The sequence below is a fragment of the Podarcis gaigeae genome (genome assembly GCF_964106915.1).
Source record: "Podarcis gaigeae genome assembly, chromosome: 4".
Classification (NCBI taxonomy): Eukaryota; Metazoa; Chordata; class Lepidosauria; order Squamata; family Lacertidae; genus Podarcis; species Podarcis gaigeae.
This window is the reverse complement of record NC_139677.1, coordinates 48,444,696-48,466,009: the sequence shown is the minus strand read 5'-3', so window position 1 is coordinate 48,466,009 and position 21,314 is coordinate 48,444,696. Positions and strand designations below refer to the sequence as shown.

The following is a 21,314-nucleotide window of genomic DNA, read 5'->3' as shown; positions in this document are numbered from 1 at the left end:
TGATATGGAAACTTCACGAACTTATTATACCATAAATTCACAATGTGGCAAAATTTACTTGGATTGTTTTTGCTATGTCAGAGATGAGTCAACTGTCCTGGTATCAAGCTGCCCTCATTTTTGCCTGTTAAATTATATTAGCCAGAAACCATGGCTGACATAGCTAACCATTAATAGCTTTCAGAAAGACCACTGCTGTTACAGAAAGTCATATGCTGTTGTTCGTGTTTTTGATATTTTCTGTGGACTTTGAAGCATTTTAGATTCAGTCAAGATCACTTAAGGTTGTTTACTTCTGTCTTTGCCTATAAGCATCACTGCTGTTTATACACCACAGGGAATATGCTTGTTCTGCTGTTGATGGCTGAAATAGAATTGTGATAGTTGAAGAAGATGATTGTAAATACATACAAATACTGTAGCAATTGTAGCTATTTACAAAAAGGTTTTGAATAATGCCCCCTGTGTTCTGTGAGAGGCTTTAGCACTCTTTAAAACATCTCAAATGTACACCTCACTTAGTTCAATAGACTTTAAACTTCCTTATAGGTATGTTTAGGACATGAGAGTCCAGGTTTTCAAGTGTAAGATTCAGAAGCTAGTATTTCCCTGCATATATGTTTTCCTCATCACTGCTTAAATGATGCATATATACAGTCTTTCAAGAAACTAAAAATTGGACATAGCCAATTTTGGAGTTCGTTTTCTACCCTATGCAAAAAAAATTTGTTGTCATCCGTCTGTCTTGAGAGACAATGGAGTATGCCTCTGGGGGTGAAATCAAACTTCACAATGCGCAAGCCTGAGCAGTGTGTATGTAGGTCCTAGGTTGCCCAGATGACAAGCCCCCCTTCTCGGCCTTGCTGATGTGGTTCCACAGGAAAGCAGAGCAATATGTTTGGCATCAGCTTGGCTGCAGGAGTTACTGGAATGAGATGTACAAGGTGCCATGCAGCCATCTTAGGGTCTCCACTCCAGATTTGTGTAGGGTTTACTCCTTAGCCTGTTCTTCTTCTGAAGATTTCCCGCAAGGCAGACGAGGCTTAGGATCAGAGTTTTTCTTCTCCTAGGTGGGCTACCTTTCCAAGTTGATGAGCCCTATCTGCCTGTCACTTCCCTCTACAACACTTGCAGAAAACGCCTTCTTGACTGTTGGACCCACTATTGGTCTCATCTGCTCAATCTTCTGGAGCCTGTCTTTGCATGCAGGGGGAAGTCCCTAACTCACTGGGGGCTTGAGATCCATCAGCTACACTCACCTGGTTTAGCTGGCCATTCAAAGCCATTTCCAGGGAGTGACCGCTGTCACATGCTGATAGCTACTAGGGGCACAGGTGAGAGCTGAGTGCTAACGTGGACAAAATACCCTGAAGGAGCATGAAGTGTCCCTCACCAGAGGTACTACCCCTACCCTAACAGCATATACAACTTCTAGTGTAATGTAACATGTTCATGTTGTTGACTACATTGTTATATTATTAAAATGAAAGTATGGCTTATATATATTTAAATTAATTAAATAAATAAATAGGCACAGCTAGTACGGAACTGACTTATATAGCTTTATGGCGGAATTTTTCTAATGCAAGAGAGCTCAAATGTGGGAGAGGTAAAAATGTCACAAAACAGTCACATGTATTGTGTTAGAAAAAGTTAACGTAACTAGTTTCTTGGGACTTAGCTACATTAGTCAAAAACGGCTTTTTGAATGTGTTAGAAACATGCAGCACCAGTTGGCGCTGGAGAATAATAATAAAAAAAATCTTTGCAATTTTCCATAGAGGTTGTTGTTGTTGTTGTGATTTCATTTCTGACTTATTTATAGCACCCCACCCCCCCACCCCCGTGTGTAGATATACCCCTGGGGAGGTTTTTGCTTGGAAAAGTATGTAGGACTTTTTTTTTTTACTGCAATAGGTTAACATTAACTGGGACCGAAAAAAATCAGCTCAGTGGCTAAAGTCAGTAGCTATTGTGGAATATTTTTGTCCACAGTTTTTTCATTCATCCTAAGTGGCTGGAATTTGGGAACATTGTTTACTACTGTGCATGTGACAGTAAATCAGGAGAACTATGTTAGTTCAGTTTATGGGTAAATTCTTCAGTGAACAGCGATCTTGAGGTGAAATCCAATTCTTTTTTTCTTGCAAAAAGGTAAAACCAGCAATTCTGGAAATGACTGGAACCACTTCCCTAACTCATTCCTTTCCCCCTTTTTCTTGATCTGCCCTGAGATCAAGGGTCTTATATAAATTCTAATAATAAAAATTCTAATAGTAATAATAGCATAGTTCTATAAAGCTAATCAGTACAAATGGTAACAGCATATAAAACACGCTCTGTTTTCTGATAGCTGCGACACCAGATACTCCCCGTTTCTATACTGCAATAATAGAAGAAAATTCAGCTTTGGACTGTTCACTGAGTTTCACACCAAAAGAAGTAAGTATATGAGATAATAATAAGCAACCAATTTTTTATCATGTGAAAAAGGATTAACTCTATGTAATACTTAAAAAACCCCTGCTGAAGACATTTTAGTCACTAAATTACTACATAGCAGCCTGTATAGCCTGTATAGCAGTGAAGCATGTACCTTGTCGTCGTACCTTGGAATTTGAACGGAATCTGGAATCCAAAATGTTTGGAAGCCCCGTTGGACGTTCGACTTCCAAAAACAGTTCACAAACCGGAACAATCACTTTTGGGTTTGCATCATTTGGGAGCCAGAACGTCTGAGTACTAAGGCGTTTGGGATCCAAGGTATGACTGTACATAAAGGGGAAGGGATAGTAAGGGGTTTTTCATGGCACTTCTTATTTCTGTTTCTTTGCTTCTCTGAGCAAGCTGTTATCAGTCTTCCCACTGTGCCTGGTAGAAATGGTTCACCGATTCCCTGCTTCTGTTGCCTGAGAGTCCAGGTATTTACCTTTGGAAAACCAGTCTTCCTAGGTAAATAGCCTAATTGGGTATCCCTTACTGCCAATACTAATATTTGTAATCAAGGTCCTGGAATTAGTCAGGCAAGATTTTTTTTTTTATGTCATGTGATTGTTTGGTCTTTAAAGATTTACACATCTGTAAATCAGCCAAAAAACTGATGGTTTCTGTGCATGATGTACTGTTTTGCAAGTAAGCATAATTTGTGGATTTTAAAAGGAAGGTAGGTAAAAATATTAAATTGCTCTATAACCAATGATCTGGGATTAGCACTGTTCAGTGAAGAGTGTAAAATATATCATGGTAAAAGCTTGAAGTAGCTTTTATTAAATGTGTTTTGGGTATGTCAAGTGCTCCAGTCCATAGGCAAAATCATTGTTCAATTCAGGCATTCCCACACACAGTATGTGTGTGTGTTCTGTATTCCTTTTTGTTATCAGTGAGAAAGTGCTGACTTTTTCCCTCTAGGTGGCAGCATATGACTTCAGTCTTCCAATAAACATTAACGCTGATGAGGATGAACCTTCACTGAACACCAAAAAAACAAGTCTTTCTGGTTCAGCAAAGCATATCATTGTCCCACGGCCTCAATTGTTGACTATACCTACTAAAGTGTGCAAAGTTCAGGGAACTGGTAGGTAAACCTTAGAAACAACATAAATATGTGTGCAATATAGCTCTCTTGCCACCCAACTGCACCCTTGAGCTTATCTTGATAGAAGTGGGGAAACCAGCTGACAGAACAGAGGGGCTAGATCTGTGCCTTGACGTAACAGTTATTGCAGTCAAGTGATAACTTAGGTGTCTGTCCTGTCAACATTGTCCTGATGATGACAATAATGTTACACATTTTGAGTAACATAATTAAACAGCAATATATCTGAGTGCATAAATAAATGTACATAAGTAAAATAAACAAAAACCATGGAAGCAAACTCTATACAAAAAATCAAAATGCAACATAATTACAGTATATATTTAGAAAAATCTCATAAATAATGCAAAAAGCTCTTACATATAATCATACAATTACCAAAATAATTTACATACACATTACACAAAACTAATATAAACATACATCCATACACTCAACAGGTCCGCTCTCCTTGCACCGACCACATCACTCAGTCCACTCAAACATTCAACAAGCAATTATCATGCACATAAAAATAGGGACTGATGTAATTTTCAGTGGCAAGGAAATGATGCTAGTAATCTTAGATGCATTTAAAATATAATAAACTTTGCATCTTGATTTCCCCCCTTATGTACACATCATTCTATACTTGCTAACTCTGCAGCCTCTCCCAGCAGTTTTTCTTGTTTCAAACAGTATCAACTTTTATTAACCACAGGAAATTGGTCAGTATGGAAAAAAGTGACTAAGTAACTTACATTTCACTTTGGCTCTCTTTAGTTTTGAGTGCAACACTGGGTATAGGGAAGGAGACATGTTATAAAGAAGCATTTCCCTCCAAGGCTGCACCCAGACTGGCAGTTTTACATGTAACTGGCTACCAAAAGTTACACAAGCGTTACACAGTGTGTTACATTCAGTGATCAAGCACTGATTGTACCCCACTTCTCTGTGTACTGCATCCCTACCAGGGAGTAAGCCCAAATGAAAGTAATGGAGCTTATTCCTGAGCATGTGTGCATAGGATTGTGCTGTAGTTGTTTGGACCTATCAAGACAATCCCTGAAGCTCTTTAGTCAGGTATAAGCTTTATAGCACAATGTGCTATGCCAGTGCAGTGGTACCTTGGTTCTCAAACTTAATCTGTTCCTGAAGTGCCAGTGCAGTGGTACCTTGGTTCTCAAACTTAATCTGTTCCTGAAGTCCATTCCAAAACCAAAGTGTTCCAAAACCAAGGCACATTTTCCCATAGAAAGTAATGCAAAATGGACTAATCTGTTCCAAACTTTTAAAAACAACCCCTAAAACAGCAATTTAACATGAATTTTACTAACAAGACCATTGATCCATCAAATGAAAGCAATAATCAATATGCTGTACTATAAAATAAATAAGAGAGTATTGTAGATGATAAAAATTAATTATTTTTCCTTACCTGCACTGATGATAGTCATTGTTTGGATGGGGGGCTTTTATCCATTTCCGCAGTCACACAATCAATCAGTAGCTGAACTGGGTTTCACACAGTCACAAAAACAAATTAGCCGAAAAAACCTCAAAAACAAAAATGCAAAATAAATAGCAAAAATAAAAGAACCAAACTTAATCTGTTCCAGAAGTCCATTTGACTTCTGAAATGTTCAAAAACCAAGGCGCAGCTTCTGATTGGTGCAGGTGCCCTGGAAACAATAGCCGACAGCCACATCGGATGTTTGGCTTCCGAAAAACGTTCAAAAACCGGAACACTTACTTCCAGGTTTTTGGTGTTTGAGAACCAAGGCGTTTGAGAACCAAGGTATGACTGTATAATGCCACCAAATACAATGCTGTAAGTGTTGCAGATTTTTAGGAATTGGGTGCAAGATACTGTAATATAATGTAAAGGTGAATCAGTTATAAGACATGCCTGATAGGCTCTTGTAGCAGTTGGTTCCCTCTTCCACCGAGCTTTCCTTTTTCATTGTAATAGCTAGCCTTAATAATGATTACAATGCAGATGTGGCATACTAACTCAGAAGAACGTCATTTCAAAGTGTGCATAGCACCACAGCCTTAAAAGTATTTTATCAAATTCTAGGCTGTATATAGTACTTCTATTTCTTTATTTCAATGCAGCAATTACTCTATGAAATAAAAAGTAATGCTATTATTTCTTTCTGTTTCTATTATTTCTTTATCTATACTTAAATCTGAGCAGCAAGCATAATCAATACACTTTTATGTAAAATGTAAGTGCCATTACAATAATAGAGTGGCTAATAATGGGTTTATGACATTCAGTGGTTTCAGAGAAAATAGTATGACTTGAACTCTCCATCATTAGTGAAAATTACTTTTTGACTATGATTAAAATAGATGGATTTAAATGCTACTTCAGTTCAGTTTGACTTAATTAGCAGCAACTCTAAAGCACTTCCCATTGTCTTTGAAGAATACTGTATTGTTTGCTTTAAATTCATTTGAAAAGAAGGAGATACTGACTTCGTTGTGATAGGTATACGAAAAGACATCCCTTTTATTAATTATTGTGTGCTTTAATGTTATTTTCTTCTTGTTATTTTGGATGCAAATTTAATTTTTTAATGCTCGTTATACGTAGGTTCAATTCAGATCTTGTAACCTAGTCCTGCATACCATAGTTTCAAGGCTGGAATCATGCCGTAGACTCACATAATCCTACTCTTCTCTCTCCTGCCCAGATTTCTTCCAATACTTAATGATTTTCTTTAACCATAGTTTGTTATGACATCTAGATCGGCAAACTACAATCAAGCCTGCTTCCAAGTCACTGTTTGCAAATTCTTCAAATTATGAAGATTCAGATGTCTTGTGGCTTGCAAATTTATTACGACATAAGCTTTTGTAGACCACTCTCAACTTCATCAGATCCAGTTTTGGTGGGACAATATGTAGGAGAGTGAGGGTACAGTGAAATGATATTCAAAAAGAACAGATCATTAAAAAATGGCAGTGACTAATTAAAGTTTAGTTGCTCATCTTCTAGTATGAGCGGGATCATAATCTGTCTGAAATGCCCTTTTGCATTCTATGTAGGACAAACAGGTCAATCTCTAGGCAAAACAATAAATTAACACAATCTGATTCAGCACTGACAGTACCCAGAAACCTGGAGGGGGGAACATTTCAACCTACCAACACCCTGCAACTGACCATAAAAATGGCCAAAACAAACAAACAAACAAACAAACAAACAAACAAACAAACAAACAAACAAATTAGAACTCAGCAAGCAATCCAATTTTGTCACCTTGGATTGAGATTATACATTTTTATTAAATTACATGTTTTAATTGGCGAACTAATGGCAGGATCAAAACAAAAAAAAATTCCTTCCAGTAACACCTTAAAGACCAACTAAGTCAGTTCTTGGTATGAGCTTTCGTGTGCATGCACACTTCTTCAGATACACTGAAACAGAAGTTTCCAGACCCTTCTATATAGTGAGAAGGTGGGGAGGGGTATTACTCAGAAGGGTGGTGGGAATGGGTGATTGGCAGATAGCTGTGATGAGCCTGTTGACGACTCTTAACGACTGCAATAGGTCTTACAGGAAAAAGCAAGGGGTGAAAAGGTGAAAAATGGCTTTGTCATGTATAATGAGATAAGAATCCAAGGTCTTTGTTCAGACCAGGTTTCTCCATGGTTTTAAGTTTGGTGATAAGTTGCAATTCAGCAGCTTCTTTTTCCAGTCTATTTCTGAAATTCCTTTGTAGTAAAACAGCTACTTTGAGATCTTGTATAGAATGTCCTGGGAGATTGAAGTGTTCTCCTACTGGTTTCTCTGTCTTGTGATTCCTGATGTCTGATTTATGTCCATTTATTCTTTGGCGTAAGGTCTGGCCTGTTTGTCCAATATAGAGAGCTGAAGGACACTGTTGGCATTTGATGGCATACACAATGTTAGACGATGAGCAATTAAATAGTCCCGAGATGGTATGTGTGATGTTGTTGGGGCCAGTAATGGTGTTGTCCGGGTGTATGTGGCAGCAAAGTTGGCATCTGGGTTTATTGCAGGCTCTGGTGCCAGTGTCCGTGTAGTATTATTGTGGGTTAGGAGTTGTTTAAGACTGGGTGGCTGTCTGTAGGCAATGAAAGGTCTTCCTCCCAGAGCTTGAGAAAGAGAACTGTCATTGTCCAGGAGAGGTTGTAGATCTCTGATGATGCGTTGTACTGTTTTAACTTGGGAGCTGTATGTGATGACTAGAGGTGTTCTGTTATTTTCTTTTTTGGGTCTGTCTTGTAGCAAGTTCTCTCTGGGTATCAGTCTGGCTCTGTTGATCTGTTGTCTAACTTCATCTGTTGGGTATTTTAGTTCTAAAAAGGTTTGCTGTAGATCTCTTAGGTGAGAGTCTCTGTCTGTAGAATTGGAACAGATGTGGCTGTAACGTAGTGCCTGGCTATATACAATGGACTGTTTGGTATGTTTGGGATGGTAGCTAGAGGCATGTAGATATGTTTGTCGGTCAGTTGGTTTACGGTATAAGGTGGTGTCTATGTGCCCATCCTGTATTTTTATAGTAGTGTCCAAAAAATGTATTTCTTGCATAGATTGATTCATAGTTAGGTTGATTGTGGGGTGAAAATCATTGAATTTCTGGTGGAAGGTGTTCAGGGTCTGTTGACCATGTGTTCAGATGATAAAAATATCATCAATGTATTGCAGGTACAAGAGAGGTTTGAGTGGGTAGGAGTTTAGGAAACGTTGTTCTAAATCTGCCATGAAGATGTTGGCATACTGTGGGGCCATGCGGGTGCCCATTGCTGTGCCGCTGATCTGAAGGAACAGGTCATCACCGAATTTGAAGTTGTTGTGGGTAAGGACAAATTGGCAGAGTTTGGTGGCAAAGTCCGCTGTGGTTTTATCTGAAATGGTGTTCCTTATAGCTTGTAATGGCAGGATGTTTGTGTTAACAGCGACATTGCTTTGTTAATTTGTCACTGTCATTACTGTACTTTGCTTTCCGGTAATTGTCACTGTTTGTTCTTTCAGCGTGTTGTTTCTCTTTGACTTCACTCTCATATAGCCAGAGCTGGCCCACCTGTGAGGCAGGGTGATGCAGCTGTCTTGGGCAATAGAAGGCCACTGTGGGCACTCTGCCCGCTCTGCTGCCATTGGCAGAGAAGTGGCACCGGCAACAGCACCGGTTTCCGATGAGATCTCGCAAGATCTCACGGAGTGCAAAAGTCCTTGCAAGATCTCACCAGAAGCCTTGCAACCCAGGGAAGGGAGGCTGTGGCAGTGGAGCGGTGTGGCAGCACGTTCTTGTTTTACATCAGGTGGTGAACAGGGCACACCACCCCTGCATATGGCCATCAGCAGATGGCAGCATACCAGAGAGTGGGAGGAGCATGACGGTGAAGTTGGCATGGCACAAACATGCCAGCAGGAGCACTAGATTGGCCCAACTGATGTGACTGAACCATGCCATTCTTGAAGTGCCCCTCCTCCTCTCTATCATGGTATGCTGCAGGAGTACACTTGATGAAACAGTCTGTGCTGTATTATAATTTATACTGGAATAATGGTATTAGCCTTCTAACTACTCAACAATTCTGTGGCAAAGTTGCCACAGTACTCTTTGTTTTGCCCTTCTGGAAATGGGCAAACTATGTTTGAGTTGCTGGGAGGAAGTGAAGAAGAGAGTCCAGACTGTGAGAACCTGTGGCATATTCTTGTGGAGGGTCAGATTTGTGACATTTGAGCCAACGTCTCAATCAAACAGTGAAAGTAAGTCAGTTCCAGGAACGTCTAAGTGATTATAGGTTTTAAACAAAGGATACTTGCAGAAGCATTTGTCCAGAGCTTAAAAATAACTGTGTATTTTTTTCTTTCTACAGTATTACAGCCACCACTGAAAGTTTCTCCGTTAGAAATCATATTTCAGTATTGTAGGAGAAGTTTGAAGTTAGGTGTTATAAGTGACAGCAGTAACATAAAGGTAGGTATGTTACAGAGATGAGTGGATCTTCCAGTTCTGCTTTACTCTTGTTCTGTAGTGAATCATTAAACGGAGGTACATTTATTGTTCATGAGAAATGTGCTTTCTGTTTGTTAAATGACAAAAGCCTTGGTAAATAAAAATATTTTCAGTTTGGGTCTGAAACTCAACCATGAGGGAAACAGATGCATCTCTAAGAGGAGATCATTCCAGAGTTGATGCTACCATAGAGGTCTTTCTACACATCTTCTCACTCAAAATTCCAGTTGGGACCGTAAGCAGACAATCCCTTTCCTGATGATTTTAAGGATCAAGTTGGCTGGTATTGGAGCTTCTCCAGATTATTTGGACTCTGGGCCATTCAGGGCTTTGTAAAACGCCACTAACACATGGAATTGAGCTTGGTAGCACACAGACAAGCTAGTGTAGAGCTTTTAGGACTGCTATTACATGACCCCATGTTTCTGCTCCACTTAAATAACCTGATAGCCATTGGGCTCATTCACACTTTTGTTTGTTCTGTGATTTCTAGACACAGTTTTTCTTTTGTCCCACCACTTTCCCCAGGAAAGCCTGCTGCTTACTGCTGAATCAGAGCAAACACCAACCCACAGAAAACTGAATTGACATTTGTTCCGATTCAGCAGTAAACGGTGAGGTTTCTCAGGGAAAGAGCCAGGACAAAAAAAAAAAAAAAAAAACCTGGTGGACCCATGCCTAGAAATCATGGGACAAACGGAAGTGTGAATAAGCCCATATTCTACACTAACTGCACCTTCCAAACCATTTTCAAGACAGCCCTGTGTAGGAGTCATTGTAATTATACAATAATCCAAAAGTGAGGTCACCAGAGCATGGGTTACTGATGTCAGGCTATCCTGATTCAATAACAGCTGCACTAGTCAGCCAGTTGTAGCTGGAAATAGGCACTCCTTGCCACCAACGTCACCTGGATCTGCAATGACAACCAAGGTCAAGGAGTGCATCCAAGCTATGCACCTACTGTATTGGGGGGGGGGGGATGACTTCTACCCCATCCAAAACAGGCTATCTTCCAAGTTCCTGGACTGAAGAGCTGTCTATCCACAGTACCTCTGTCTTACATGAATTAAGTTATAGTTTATTAGCTCTTATCCATACTACATGGTAAGTACCATTATGTGCTCCAATCTGTGTTTGGTTATTTTCACTATGAGACTGGATCTACCTGTGCACCAACCGTTGTTCAGCTTGTTTCATAGCCCAGAGTACCAAGGAACATTCTGAGCTTCGGCAGAGCAGAGAGGGCATTGTAGAGTGATCACATTGATATCCTTACTCATTTTGCCATTCCACAACAAGACTTAAGTCTATCAAAGCAGGCATCAACCAAATGGATGACATTTCTAGGGCCTACCTTCACATTCAAGGAAGGATGGCCACATATGGTTTTTCCAGTTTGTTACCACTAGTTCCACTTCTAATATCAAATACTTTGCTTACGACTCGCCGCAGCTCCAGGAGTTTTCATGGACTTGTCTGTTGCCCTGATAACATATTTCCAGACTCAAGGGTTTTGTTTCCATCCATACCTAGATGACATCCTGATGTCACTATTTTTGCGTGATATATTTAAGTATTGCTCCTGATGTTTTCCTGTAGCATGGTGGGGTGTGGAGCTGTGGGGCTGCCCTCCCAACACTGATTTTACTGCAGCTTTCCTGGACAGGTCTAGGGTGGCACAGATTGGCAGCAAAGTTGAATGTGCAGGTCCGCCAGCAGGAATAGCAACTGCTATAGCAACACTGGTATCAGGAGGACGACTGCATGACTATGCTATCATTTGGACTGCTACTGAGGTTTTGGGAACATAAGCTTGAAATCTGAGTGGTGGTACATGACTTTGTGGACTCCAGTCTCCTGAATGGTAATTAAAAACAGATAAGTATATCTTGCTACAGTAATGAAAGTAATGATCCAGCTCTATTCCTCCACATCTTTCTACAGAAGCTACACCTGAAAAATGTCTCAAAGAAACAGATTACTTGGAGATTTGATCTTGATGCAGCTGGCAAAGCAGTAGATTCAGGCATCTTCAAATTTAGTTTGTATACTGGAGTTCTCTATCCAGGCCAATCTACAGTTGTTACCATATGCTTCTGTCCATGTAAGTATCCCCCCCCAAACCTGATTCAGTTTGCTCTCTCTTTCTGTGTTTAAAATTAATGCTGTATGTTTAAGCTTCCTCCTTTGAAAGGGTTTTGAAGACTCTGAAAAGCAGCACCACCATTTATATTTCCTATTCTGTTTTAAAGCAAACACAATTTTCAATGAATGTTTGCAAAGTAGTTGATTGGTACCGGAAGAACACAAGTTGTAAATTCTGTATGCATAAACAACCATAAGCTAGGGAGGTTGACTTGATTCTGAACAAAATTTAATTTGCTGATGCTCAGAAGAATTCTAATTGCTCCTATTTGTTGTCTTATGAAAAGTGTACTTGCAATGTGTTTATAGGTGTTTGGGAAACATCAGTTTCTATCTTGAAACAAATATGTAAGCCAGAATGAATCAGCTGATAGTTGTTGAGCTCCACATTCCACCATGCAGGAACTGGATTTTGGTCTGGGAAATACTAAGAAGGCAGTCAAGGTTGCTTTGCTGCAGCCTCAGACATTGCTGCTTTATTGTATAACATATTTGACATAGTCAAGGGCTTACAAGTCTCCCGAGACTAGGCCTGTGTCATGGATAAAGTTAAATTCAACTTCCTACTAGTACAGCTGTGAACTCACCTCTCTCTTTTCAAAGCCAGCCTGTCGAAAACTTTGCTTGCTGTGCATCTATAGAATGTTTGATAGAGACACTACAAAGAGAAATAGGGTCTTAGCACTTTCCTTGCTTACTTAGAACATTTTCTGTTGTTTTATGTTGGAAAGTTCAGTAATGAAAAGGGCTAGTGATAGGCACATCACAAAGTGTGTATTTGAAAAAAGAGGTGTAGGTGCAGGTGCAGGGAGCTGTAGTTTTATCAAGATTGGTACAAGCAAGTTAACTGCTAAATCAGCCATTCAGTAAGTCCGCAAAAATAATTACTCCACATTTCCCTGTCCTGCCTACTTATTCATACATTTTGATGATAGTAATATGTCAATTAAAGGTGAAAAATATAACATCTCTAAGGCTCTCATACCTAGGCTGCTGGGCAGCAGTTTTTGCTTGACTAGATGAAGAGTAGTACAAGCCTGTGTCAAATATAAATGATACTTGCCATTAAGGGATGTGCTGCAGTATCAGTGAGGAACCTATGGAGATATTAATTGTGAACTTACTCACAACTGATGTTGTATCAAAAGTTGTCAAACAGAGTATGTTATCTTTTAAACTAAGCAAGAATGAAGTAAATGGTAAAGATCTTTGAAGTGAGTCATTGCCCTTCATAAAGGCTGGGCCCCTTTACGAAAACCTCCAGCTGGTATAAAATGCTGCAGCCAGACTAGTTAACGTATTTTTCGCTCTATAAGACGCACCAGTCCACAAGACGCACCTAATTTTTGGAGGAGGAAAACAAGAAAAAAAATATTCTGAATCTCAGAAGCCAGAACAGCAAGAGGGATCGCTGCGCAGTGAAAGCAGCAATCCCTCTTGCTGTTCTGGCTTCTGGGATAGCTGCGCAGCCTGCATTCACTCCATAAGACGCACACACATCTCCCCCTTACTTTTTAGGAGGGAAAAAGTGAGTCTTATAGAGCAAAATATACGGTAGTTACCTCCAGCACATACCTCCACTGCTTAAAAACTTGCACTGGCCTCCAATAATCAATCAATGTTCTTAACTCATAACAACTTAGGTGCATGATACCCCTGTCCGATCACTGAGATCTTTGAGGGAGTTCCTGTTACTGGTTCCCATGACTCCCATGCATTATTCATATCTACCACATGCTGTGTGTTCAGCATTCTAGGTCCAGTTCTTTGGACCTCTTAGCTGAGATCAGGCACGTCCCTCCTTGATGACTCTCATGTGTTCGGTGACTGCTTTTTAAAAATTTCAGCAAGCATTTAAAATGTGATTTTATAGTTAATTTTCATTGCTTTAATGCTATATCCTTATTGAATCCTTCTTGGACCCCTGTTTTCCATTACATAGAAAATGTAGTATATAAAGTTGAATCTAACAGAAATGCTACAGATTTCTACAGCTTAGCATGCTTAGCAAGAATCTAGTCTAATCTGCTGCTTAAAAAGCACACTTAATTTATGTTAATATGAATAACCATTACATTTCCCCCCCCCCCCCAGATTGGGCTGGGGACTATACAGCTCAAGTGCCAGTTCTTCTGAATGAAGATGTGTCTGTTTACCGAATAGTCACTTTATCTGGGTCCATGACATCATCCAAGATCAACTTTGAGCCTCAGCTCGTGATACTGACTCCAGTTCCTCTCAATGTGGAAACAGGGGTAGATGTCTGTATAATTCCTCAGGATTATTTAAGGTAAATTACAATTTACCTAAATTACAGTTTAAGTTGCAATCAAGTATAAACTGCTTTCCCCTATTGGAGTTCTTCTGTAAAACTCTCATTAATTTAAAGGGTGAGTTTATACATGTGAGAGGAAGCAGCATTTTTTTAAAAAAATGAGATTAATTTATACCTTCTTTTTTCAAAATAATGTCTTGTGCTGCTGATAAATGAATGGGGGAAAACAGTTGCAACAAATTGTGAAGTTGCAGGATAGTTTATCTGTGAGACAGGCTTACCTACATCGCTTTTTCTAATTCTTACAATAATATGTATTAGGGATCTTGGGTTAATTAATTATGCCTTATTATGTGTCAGTAATTTGTTGTGAGACGGGGTATGGCATTGGATCAGAGCAGATGGCCAGATGCAGAAGTGAAAATCCTCTGCAGGCCACTTGGACAGGTGGGCAGGTAATATGATGACACCAGGTGACAGAAATTTCAAGTCACAATTGCAAATGAAAATTCTTCTGTTGTAGCCATAGCTTGAAGCAGAGCTTTTTGAATTTGGTGCCGCCTTTTCACTTTGCATGACATCAGAAAAAAGGTACCTAATTGAAAAAGTGCCAATTCAAGCCATGCCTACAGAGAGTGCTTTCTTGAGTCTTTTTTTTTTTTAACTGTGGCTTGAATTGTTTTTCAACTTTCCAGTGCCTGATGGCTTATGGAGAAGATACAGTAAGTATGCACCCAAAAGGTGGGCCAACCTTTGAGGCCCCATGTTCTTAATTAGGCCTGTGGGCTGGAGGTTCCCCACCACTGCTGTAATGAAGCACAAGACTGCAGAGTAGTTGCTCATGTATAAAACGATAATTCGAACCACTGTAGCAAACAAGTTGGACTTAAGGATGTCAACATACAAGATCCTGGTTTGATGGTGGATCAGCTCCCGTTGTGTGCTGGTTCAGGACCAGACATCATCTCATCTAAGCCTATGCTGGACTGTTTCAACATGCTACAGGCTTTTCCCCCTGGAAATTCATTGAGTTAAGCAGAAAGGGAAGTTGGTCCTCTGAAGGCTCTTTCTGTAGCATCCATAAGGCTGCCAGGACAGCTCTGCTTGCGCACAGCACCATATCTAGAATTTGATTTAGTAAGGAACATCTGAGACCTGTTTGCAATTTAGTTATATACCATTTACTACCTAGCCTATGATGTTACTTAAGCTCCAGCTGCCAAAATTTTGGGGTTTTTTTGGGGGGGGTTTGGTGCTGTGGAGGTTCAACTAGCCTTGTAGGATTGTGCTAATTGTAGGATTGTGTTCACCAAAATATATAAGTTGGTGATTTTATAGGTTTTTGATCTACGCATTCCTTTATTATTTAGAATGAATTGGATCTAAGGAACTATTCATGCATGCCCTGGAGGGCTTTGGATGTTTGTTTGTTAAAGAACTCGTCACATCACATGATAAACCTCTTTTAGAACTTGAACAGGGTATCAGCTTGTGATATACTGCTGGCAGAACAGAAAGTTGTTGAGCTTTTTTGAAGTAAGGGAGGGGTCATAAAACGCTTTAAAAAGCCTGTGACAATAACAACCAGGCAAAGTAATAAAGATAAGCTTAGTATCACAAACGATCGCCCATTTCACGGACAGAACGAGGGCAGCGGGGGCGGAAACTTCCACCACAATTCTAAGTGCAGCCGACAATTTAAAGGGAGCCCGCGATTGACCACGATGATTCAGGGATCGACCTGTTGATTGTGATCAACCTGTTGGACCTCGCTGTGATATAGCTTGGGGTTGTGCCTTTCCACTTGAAGAAGGAAGTTCTACTGAGTGTTCAAGCCCTTGACTTTGCTGAAAATTGTTCTTTGTACAAACACTAAATGGTGTTCCTAGCTGAAGTGGCTTTGCAAACGGACTCAACAAAGCAATATGCAAAATCAGCTTGGTGTTACTCTAAATTTTACTCTTCAAGAAGCTGGATAATGTAACAGTATAAACTTTGAAAATTATGAATAAGATTTAATATAACCTGAAGTCCTTCACCTTTTGTTTATGAACTCCCAAGTAAGAAGTGCTTGTTTAATACAAATTAGCTGTTACTTTACTCAAAGGATTCTCATCTGACAGCTAATTATAAAATGTATTTTTTTCCTTAAAGTACTTCTCTGAAAACAACTGTGAAAATATATTCTTCAACTTTGTTACGTTGATCCTTTGGGACTACATATCTTGCTGCTTCTTCTTTTTTTATTAGTTCAACAGTCTTGGAAGTTGAAATTTCAGAATTGGACTCTGGAGAGGATGTTCATCAGATTAATCCTTTAACAGTGGATTTTCCAAATGGCAATGTAATTCAAGTAACATCAGAAGGAAACAATATTGGATTTACCTGCTATGTCAGTTTCTGTTCTTCAAAGCCAATTTCCTTTTTGAAGAATGTCTTCTTTGTTGATGGAGAAAAGAACAGGTAGTCACATTTAGGTACTTCTATGTGTAGAGATAACTTGGGAAAATTCTTAAAAGATATTACTTAGTTGAGGGGAAGTGTATAAAAAATGGAGAAGGATGTAGTCAGATTATGTCTTGAGGGCAAATCTCATTTGAAATGCTACTGTTTGAAATGGTTTCTTTACTACATAGAGAGAAATCCAAAGAACGAGTGACCCAGTGCTGGTTCCAGGATTTTGGTGGCCTGCAGGAAAAAAAACCTAACTTCGTTGAGCCAATGAAGTGGCCAAATAATCCATCCACCTGAGTGAAGAGGGGATAGCTCCCCACCTTTTCACTAGTGGTTTCCTCTTTCCCACTCACCTGCAGAAGTGGGACTGAAGAGGAAAAGGACACTGTGTAGTCTTTTTAATAGGAGGTGTGGCAGCATAGCTCAAGTTCATTCTGGTATAGAAATAGGTTCAGGAGAGTTACACCAGGTGCCAGGACTAGGGAGAGAGGGGAGACAAAAAACAAGAAGACAGTTGCAAGGAATGGGGCATGCTCAGCACAAAAACTCTTTATATCGACTGCTTTTTATCTTGGTCTTTTGGAGCCTCCAGCTACACTTTCTCCTTCTCCTTGCCATGAAAGACAGAAGTGGCAGGGCTTTTTTTTCAGGGGGAACTCGCCAGAACTCAGTTCTGAGGTGGGGTCCAGAACCTCTCAGGTGAGTTCCGGCAGCTCTCAGGTGGCTGCCATTGCCATTCTAAGAGAAAAAGGAAGGTGTTTATGGTGAGTTCTGGCACCTCTTTTTCTAGAAGAATAGCCCTGGAAGGTGGGTCTGTGGGCTGGTAGTGAAGTTAGAAAAGAAACAGCAATAGAGGGAGGTGCGCAAGCATGTAGCTGATTGCTACTCCTTCTCACCATTGTAATTTCTTGGGCGTTTCCTAGTTTTATTTATTTATATTAATATATTTATAAATTGTGCTTCCTTCAAAGGAGGTCAAGGCTATGTGCAACACACACATTAACATTATAACACAAACAATAAAAGCATCCTAAAAAGAAGTAATAATAATTCAGTAAACACTGATTCAGATATTGTTGCTGAACATTAAGCATTCCGACATCAAGTGGTGAGTGTTCAACTAGGACGTGGGAGATCAGGGATCGAATCTCCACTCAGCCAGGAAGCTCACTGGGTGACCTTGGGCCTGTCACAGTCTCTCAGACTAACCTACCTGGCAGGGTTGTTGTGAGGATAACATTTAGAGGGAAAAGAAGTGTGCATGCCTCCTTGGAGAAGAGGTGGGATATAAATATAATAAATAAATTAACAAAAGCCTGGGTAAATAAAGTGAAACCTGAAGACCAGGAATGAGTTAATAGTATTCCCTGTTTTTGGAGTGTTGCTCAATTAGTATTGTTTTAAAATAAGCTTTTGTATATTCATGATGCACAATTACAGTGTAAAAATTATATTTCTACCCCACAGAATTTTAGCTTCCCCAGATGCCTAACAAAACGGATAAATATTTCTAGAAAACATTAAAAACCCATCCCATGAAATAATGTCAGGGACCAGAAGACTAAAACAACCAGCAATTATGCCATAAATGCTCTCTAGAGATATTTTCCCAACCCATGGTCTTAAAGGTGTAGCAAAATAACAAACCTGATTATGAGTGCATAAATTCCTGAAAAGTTTAACAAGCAGGTGATGCTGTCGTTTGGGGACTTGTCTGTCTTTAAGCACATTAAATGTGCTTTCTATCATCAGGGCTGAAAATTACTGAAAGCCACTAGTCACAAGATTGAGGCAGAGCTTGGCATAATCAGCTAGCAATTACATCATTTTTTTTACTAATATCTAATCTGTTTTACAAAATTTCTAAATTGTTTGTACAAGGATTTTCCTTGTGGCAAGGAGTTCCATAGCTCAGCTTTCCTCAAGCTACATACATACATTTCCTCTGGAGGTATTATGACAGGCTTCCCATTTTAGGCAGAATTTGCTTTGCTGTGTTTGTCTTTTGCCTGGTGTGTTTATTCCTTTCCCTTCTACTAAAATGAATGAAAGTGTTTATGTGCAGACATATGAATGTATTCATTGAAAAAGGCCATCAATATATTGTTGGACTCCAGCACCCATCACCCCCAGCCGGGGTGGCCCTTGGTCAGGGATGATGGGAGCTGTAGTCTAACAACTACTGAAGGGTCACGGGTTTCTCATGCTTGCATTACAATGTGTGCAGTCTTCAGTCTGGGGCCCTGGTACCAAAGAAACTGAATGTGTTAATTGAAAATACCGCCTGTTGTATTTCTAGATTTCCGCTTCAGGTGTCTGCAACGGCAGAGAATTGCCTCCTTACTGTGTATCCCTACCTGGCATGCCACCTTACCAACCAACAAATTACCCTGAGAAGTGGTGAGCAGAGAAGGTTTTATCTACTTAGAAACTTTAAAGGATAGCTCAAATGCTTATCATAGTTAACACATTGTAGTGGGATTATCCTTAAAAAGGGCTTCTAATTTTCTTTGGCTACCAAACAGCATTTCAATTGTATGTCCTGTACAAGCTGATACTTTCTGTGGGTGGGAAAGAGTAGCAGTGAAAACTTAAAATGCCCAGTGTTATTCAAATGAAGAAAAACAGATAATAAGCAGGAGGAGAGAGAAAGAGAGAGAGAGGAGGATCAATGAGTAAATCAAGAATGAATAAATTTGCAGAAGTTGCAAATCAGTAGCGGTAAATGGAAGCTGGTTCTCCACAATCAAAGTGAGGTAACTCTCCACAATCTCTCCCTCCCTCCCCCCTCTCTCATCCCCTTCCTTTCCATCCATCCATCCACACACATACCCCAGTCAGCTGTTTATATGTGCTCCCCCCCCCACACCCTTCCTTCCCTGTCTCCAGTTGGGACTTTCCTGATGCTGCTGAGAAATTGATGTGGGGTGAAGGGAGCTGACTGCTTTGCAAGTCACCTCTTCACTTTTTACAATTTGGATAAATTTTGCATCAAGAGAAGCAGCAATATGAACGACCTCTAGCGTTGGAAAGGGCTCTCCTCTCAGATTCCTGGACCACCACTTCCTTCTTCATTCCCACTGCTCCACTCTCAGGCAACACCAGTTAATCCTACCAATCCTGTTGCTGCATAGCTGCCACCAACAAACTAGTATTTTGAGGAGGAGGAATATGACTGCTTTTGTACTCATTAATTGCAGAAAGTATTGTAAAACGTGTAATGTTACATTTTAATCAAATTTATAGATTGTAATGAGATAATTTACAGCACCGGAGAAACTTTGCAGCATCCATGCTATGTTCCAGGATCATGTTCGCAAATATCTTCTGGTACTTTTGAGAGAATCACCAACTCTGAAGATTCTCTTGCAGGTATAATCTACAGGCTTTCTTTACAACCATGAGGGCTAGAAATGTTTGTTCATGACAATTTAGATTTCCAGGGTTTGTCTGAAGTTACTAGCTTCTGTGTAAGATTCCAAATCCTGCAGCATGGCTATAGCTATAGCTATAGCTATAGCTATAGCTATATAGGTTTACAGACACCTGTAGGTTTAAGAGGTATCCTTGTTTAGGAGATGTGCTATGCAGTGGCTATGGCCCTACTAATACAACAAATAAAACTGACTTAACTATGCTAATCAGGATTTTATGTATGTTCTTGGACAGGATATCAAAACAAATATCACATTCTTGGGAATCAATATTAGAATGTTTCAACAGATGCTGCTGCTGAGAAAAAGAATATGAGCTAGTTTATTAGTTGCCGTGTGGGTTCATCCTAAAAGACCAAATATAAATACATTAAACAATAAATAAATACTGGACTAGATGGACCATTAGTCTAATCCAGCAGCAGTTTTGAAATCGACAATCTGGCTTCTGTTCAGAGGGAATGATTTTAGCAGGGTTGGCCAACCACAGTTCTTTGAGGGAGGGATTCAGTTCTGCTATTGGCACTTGCTTGAAAATCATAGAATTGTAGAGTTGGAAAGGACCCCGAGGAACATATAATTCAATCCTCTGCAATGCAGGAATATGCAACTGTCCCATACAGGGATTGAACCTGCAGCATCGCTCCATGCTCTACCCAACAGGTGATACTCACAAAACAATAGAGGGGATTTTAACTACCTCAGAACTGAGGTTGCAGGAAAACTAGTGCAGATATCCTTTTGAAATTTGGCAGCATTCATCCCCCACAATGGCATACCACACCTACAAATGACACCAGATTCTGTCGAAAAGAAAAGAGATTTTTTCCTTTTAAAAAATAAAATAAAAAGCCCAAAAGCAAACTTTAGACGTGGCCAGCACCTCTTTGTCTGGAATTTGCCAGCTTTTACCCAGCTAGGAGGGAATCATATACCTGCAAATTTCATTTGAGACTGTCATAAAGAAAATGAAATAAAGTTAGTAATTTGAGTGATTTACCTATGTTAGTGGGAAGGCACAATGACCGCTCCCCGCTTAAAACGGGGGGCGCCCTTTGCGTGGACGCGTGCAGCCCCTAGATCTGGAGCGGCTCCAACAGCATAGGCTAGGCTTTGCCTTCCCTCAGGTGGGATACCTGGAGGTCTCCGCCTACCTCAGTCAGTTGTCCAATCCCACCTGGGGGAAGAGTTGCCAAGGAGACCAGGCCAGGTAGGGGAGGGATTATCTGCCCACACAAAGGAGGGAGGATCTTACCTGGGAATTCTCACTTGGCTCCAGAGCTTCTCCCACCCTACCCACCCTCAGTCAATGTCTTAGGTTGCAGGTTAATTTTCCTCACAGGTTTTGCAGGTTAACTTTTCTTCACAGGTATGCGGGCGCTGCTACGTCAAGGTCGCTGTTAAAGGGCCGGAAAGGAATTTCCCTG

General features: G+C 40.1%; 1 protein-coding gene across 1 annotated transcript in view; it reads left to right on the top strand.

Moving 5' to 3' along the window:
• Positions 1–21,314, top strand: part of CFAP47 (cilia and flagella associated protein 47) — a 185,418-nt gene that overhangs the window by 29,622 nt on the left and 134,482 nt on the right. The window contains exons 21-28 of the mRNA XM_083734113.1: positions 2,354–2,442; positions 3,409–3,574; positions 9,437–9,537; positions 11,524–11,683; positions 13,819–14,014; positions 16,250–16,462; positions 18,753–18,853; positions 19,700–19,825. Of these exons, the coding sequence (XP_083590239.1) occupies positions 2,354–2,442; positions 3,409–3,574; positions 9,437–9,537; positions 11,524–11,683; positions 13,819–14,014; positions 16,250–16,462; positions 18,753–18,853; positions 19,700–19,825 (1,152 nt within the window). The remainder of the gene's footprint in view (positions 1–2,353; positions 2,443–3,408; positions 3,575–9,436; positions 9,538–11,523; positions 11,684–13,818; positions 14,015–16,249; positions 16,463–18,752; positions 18,854–19,699; positions 19,826–21,314) is intronic.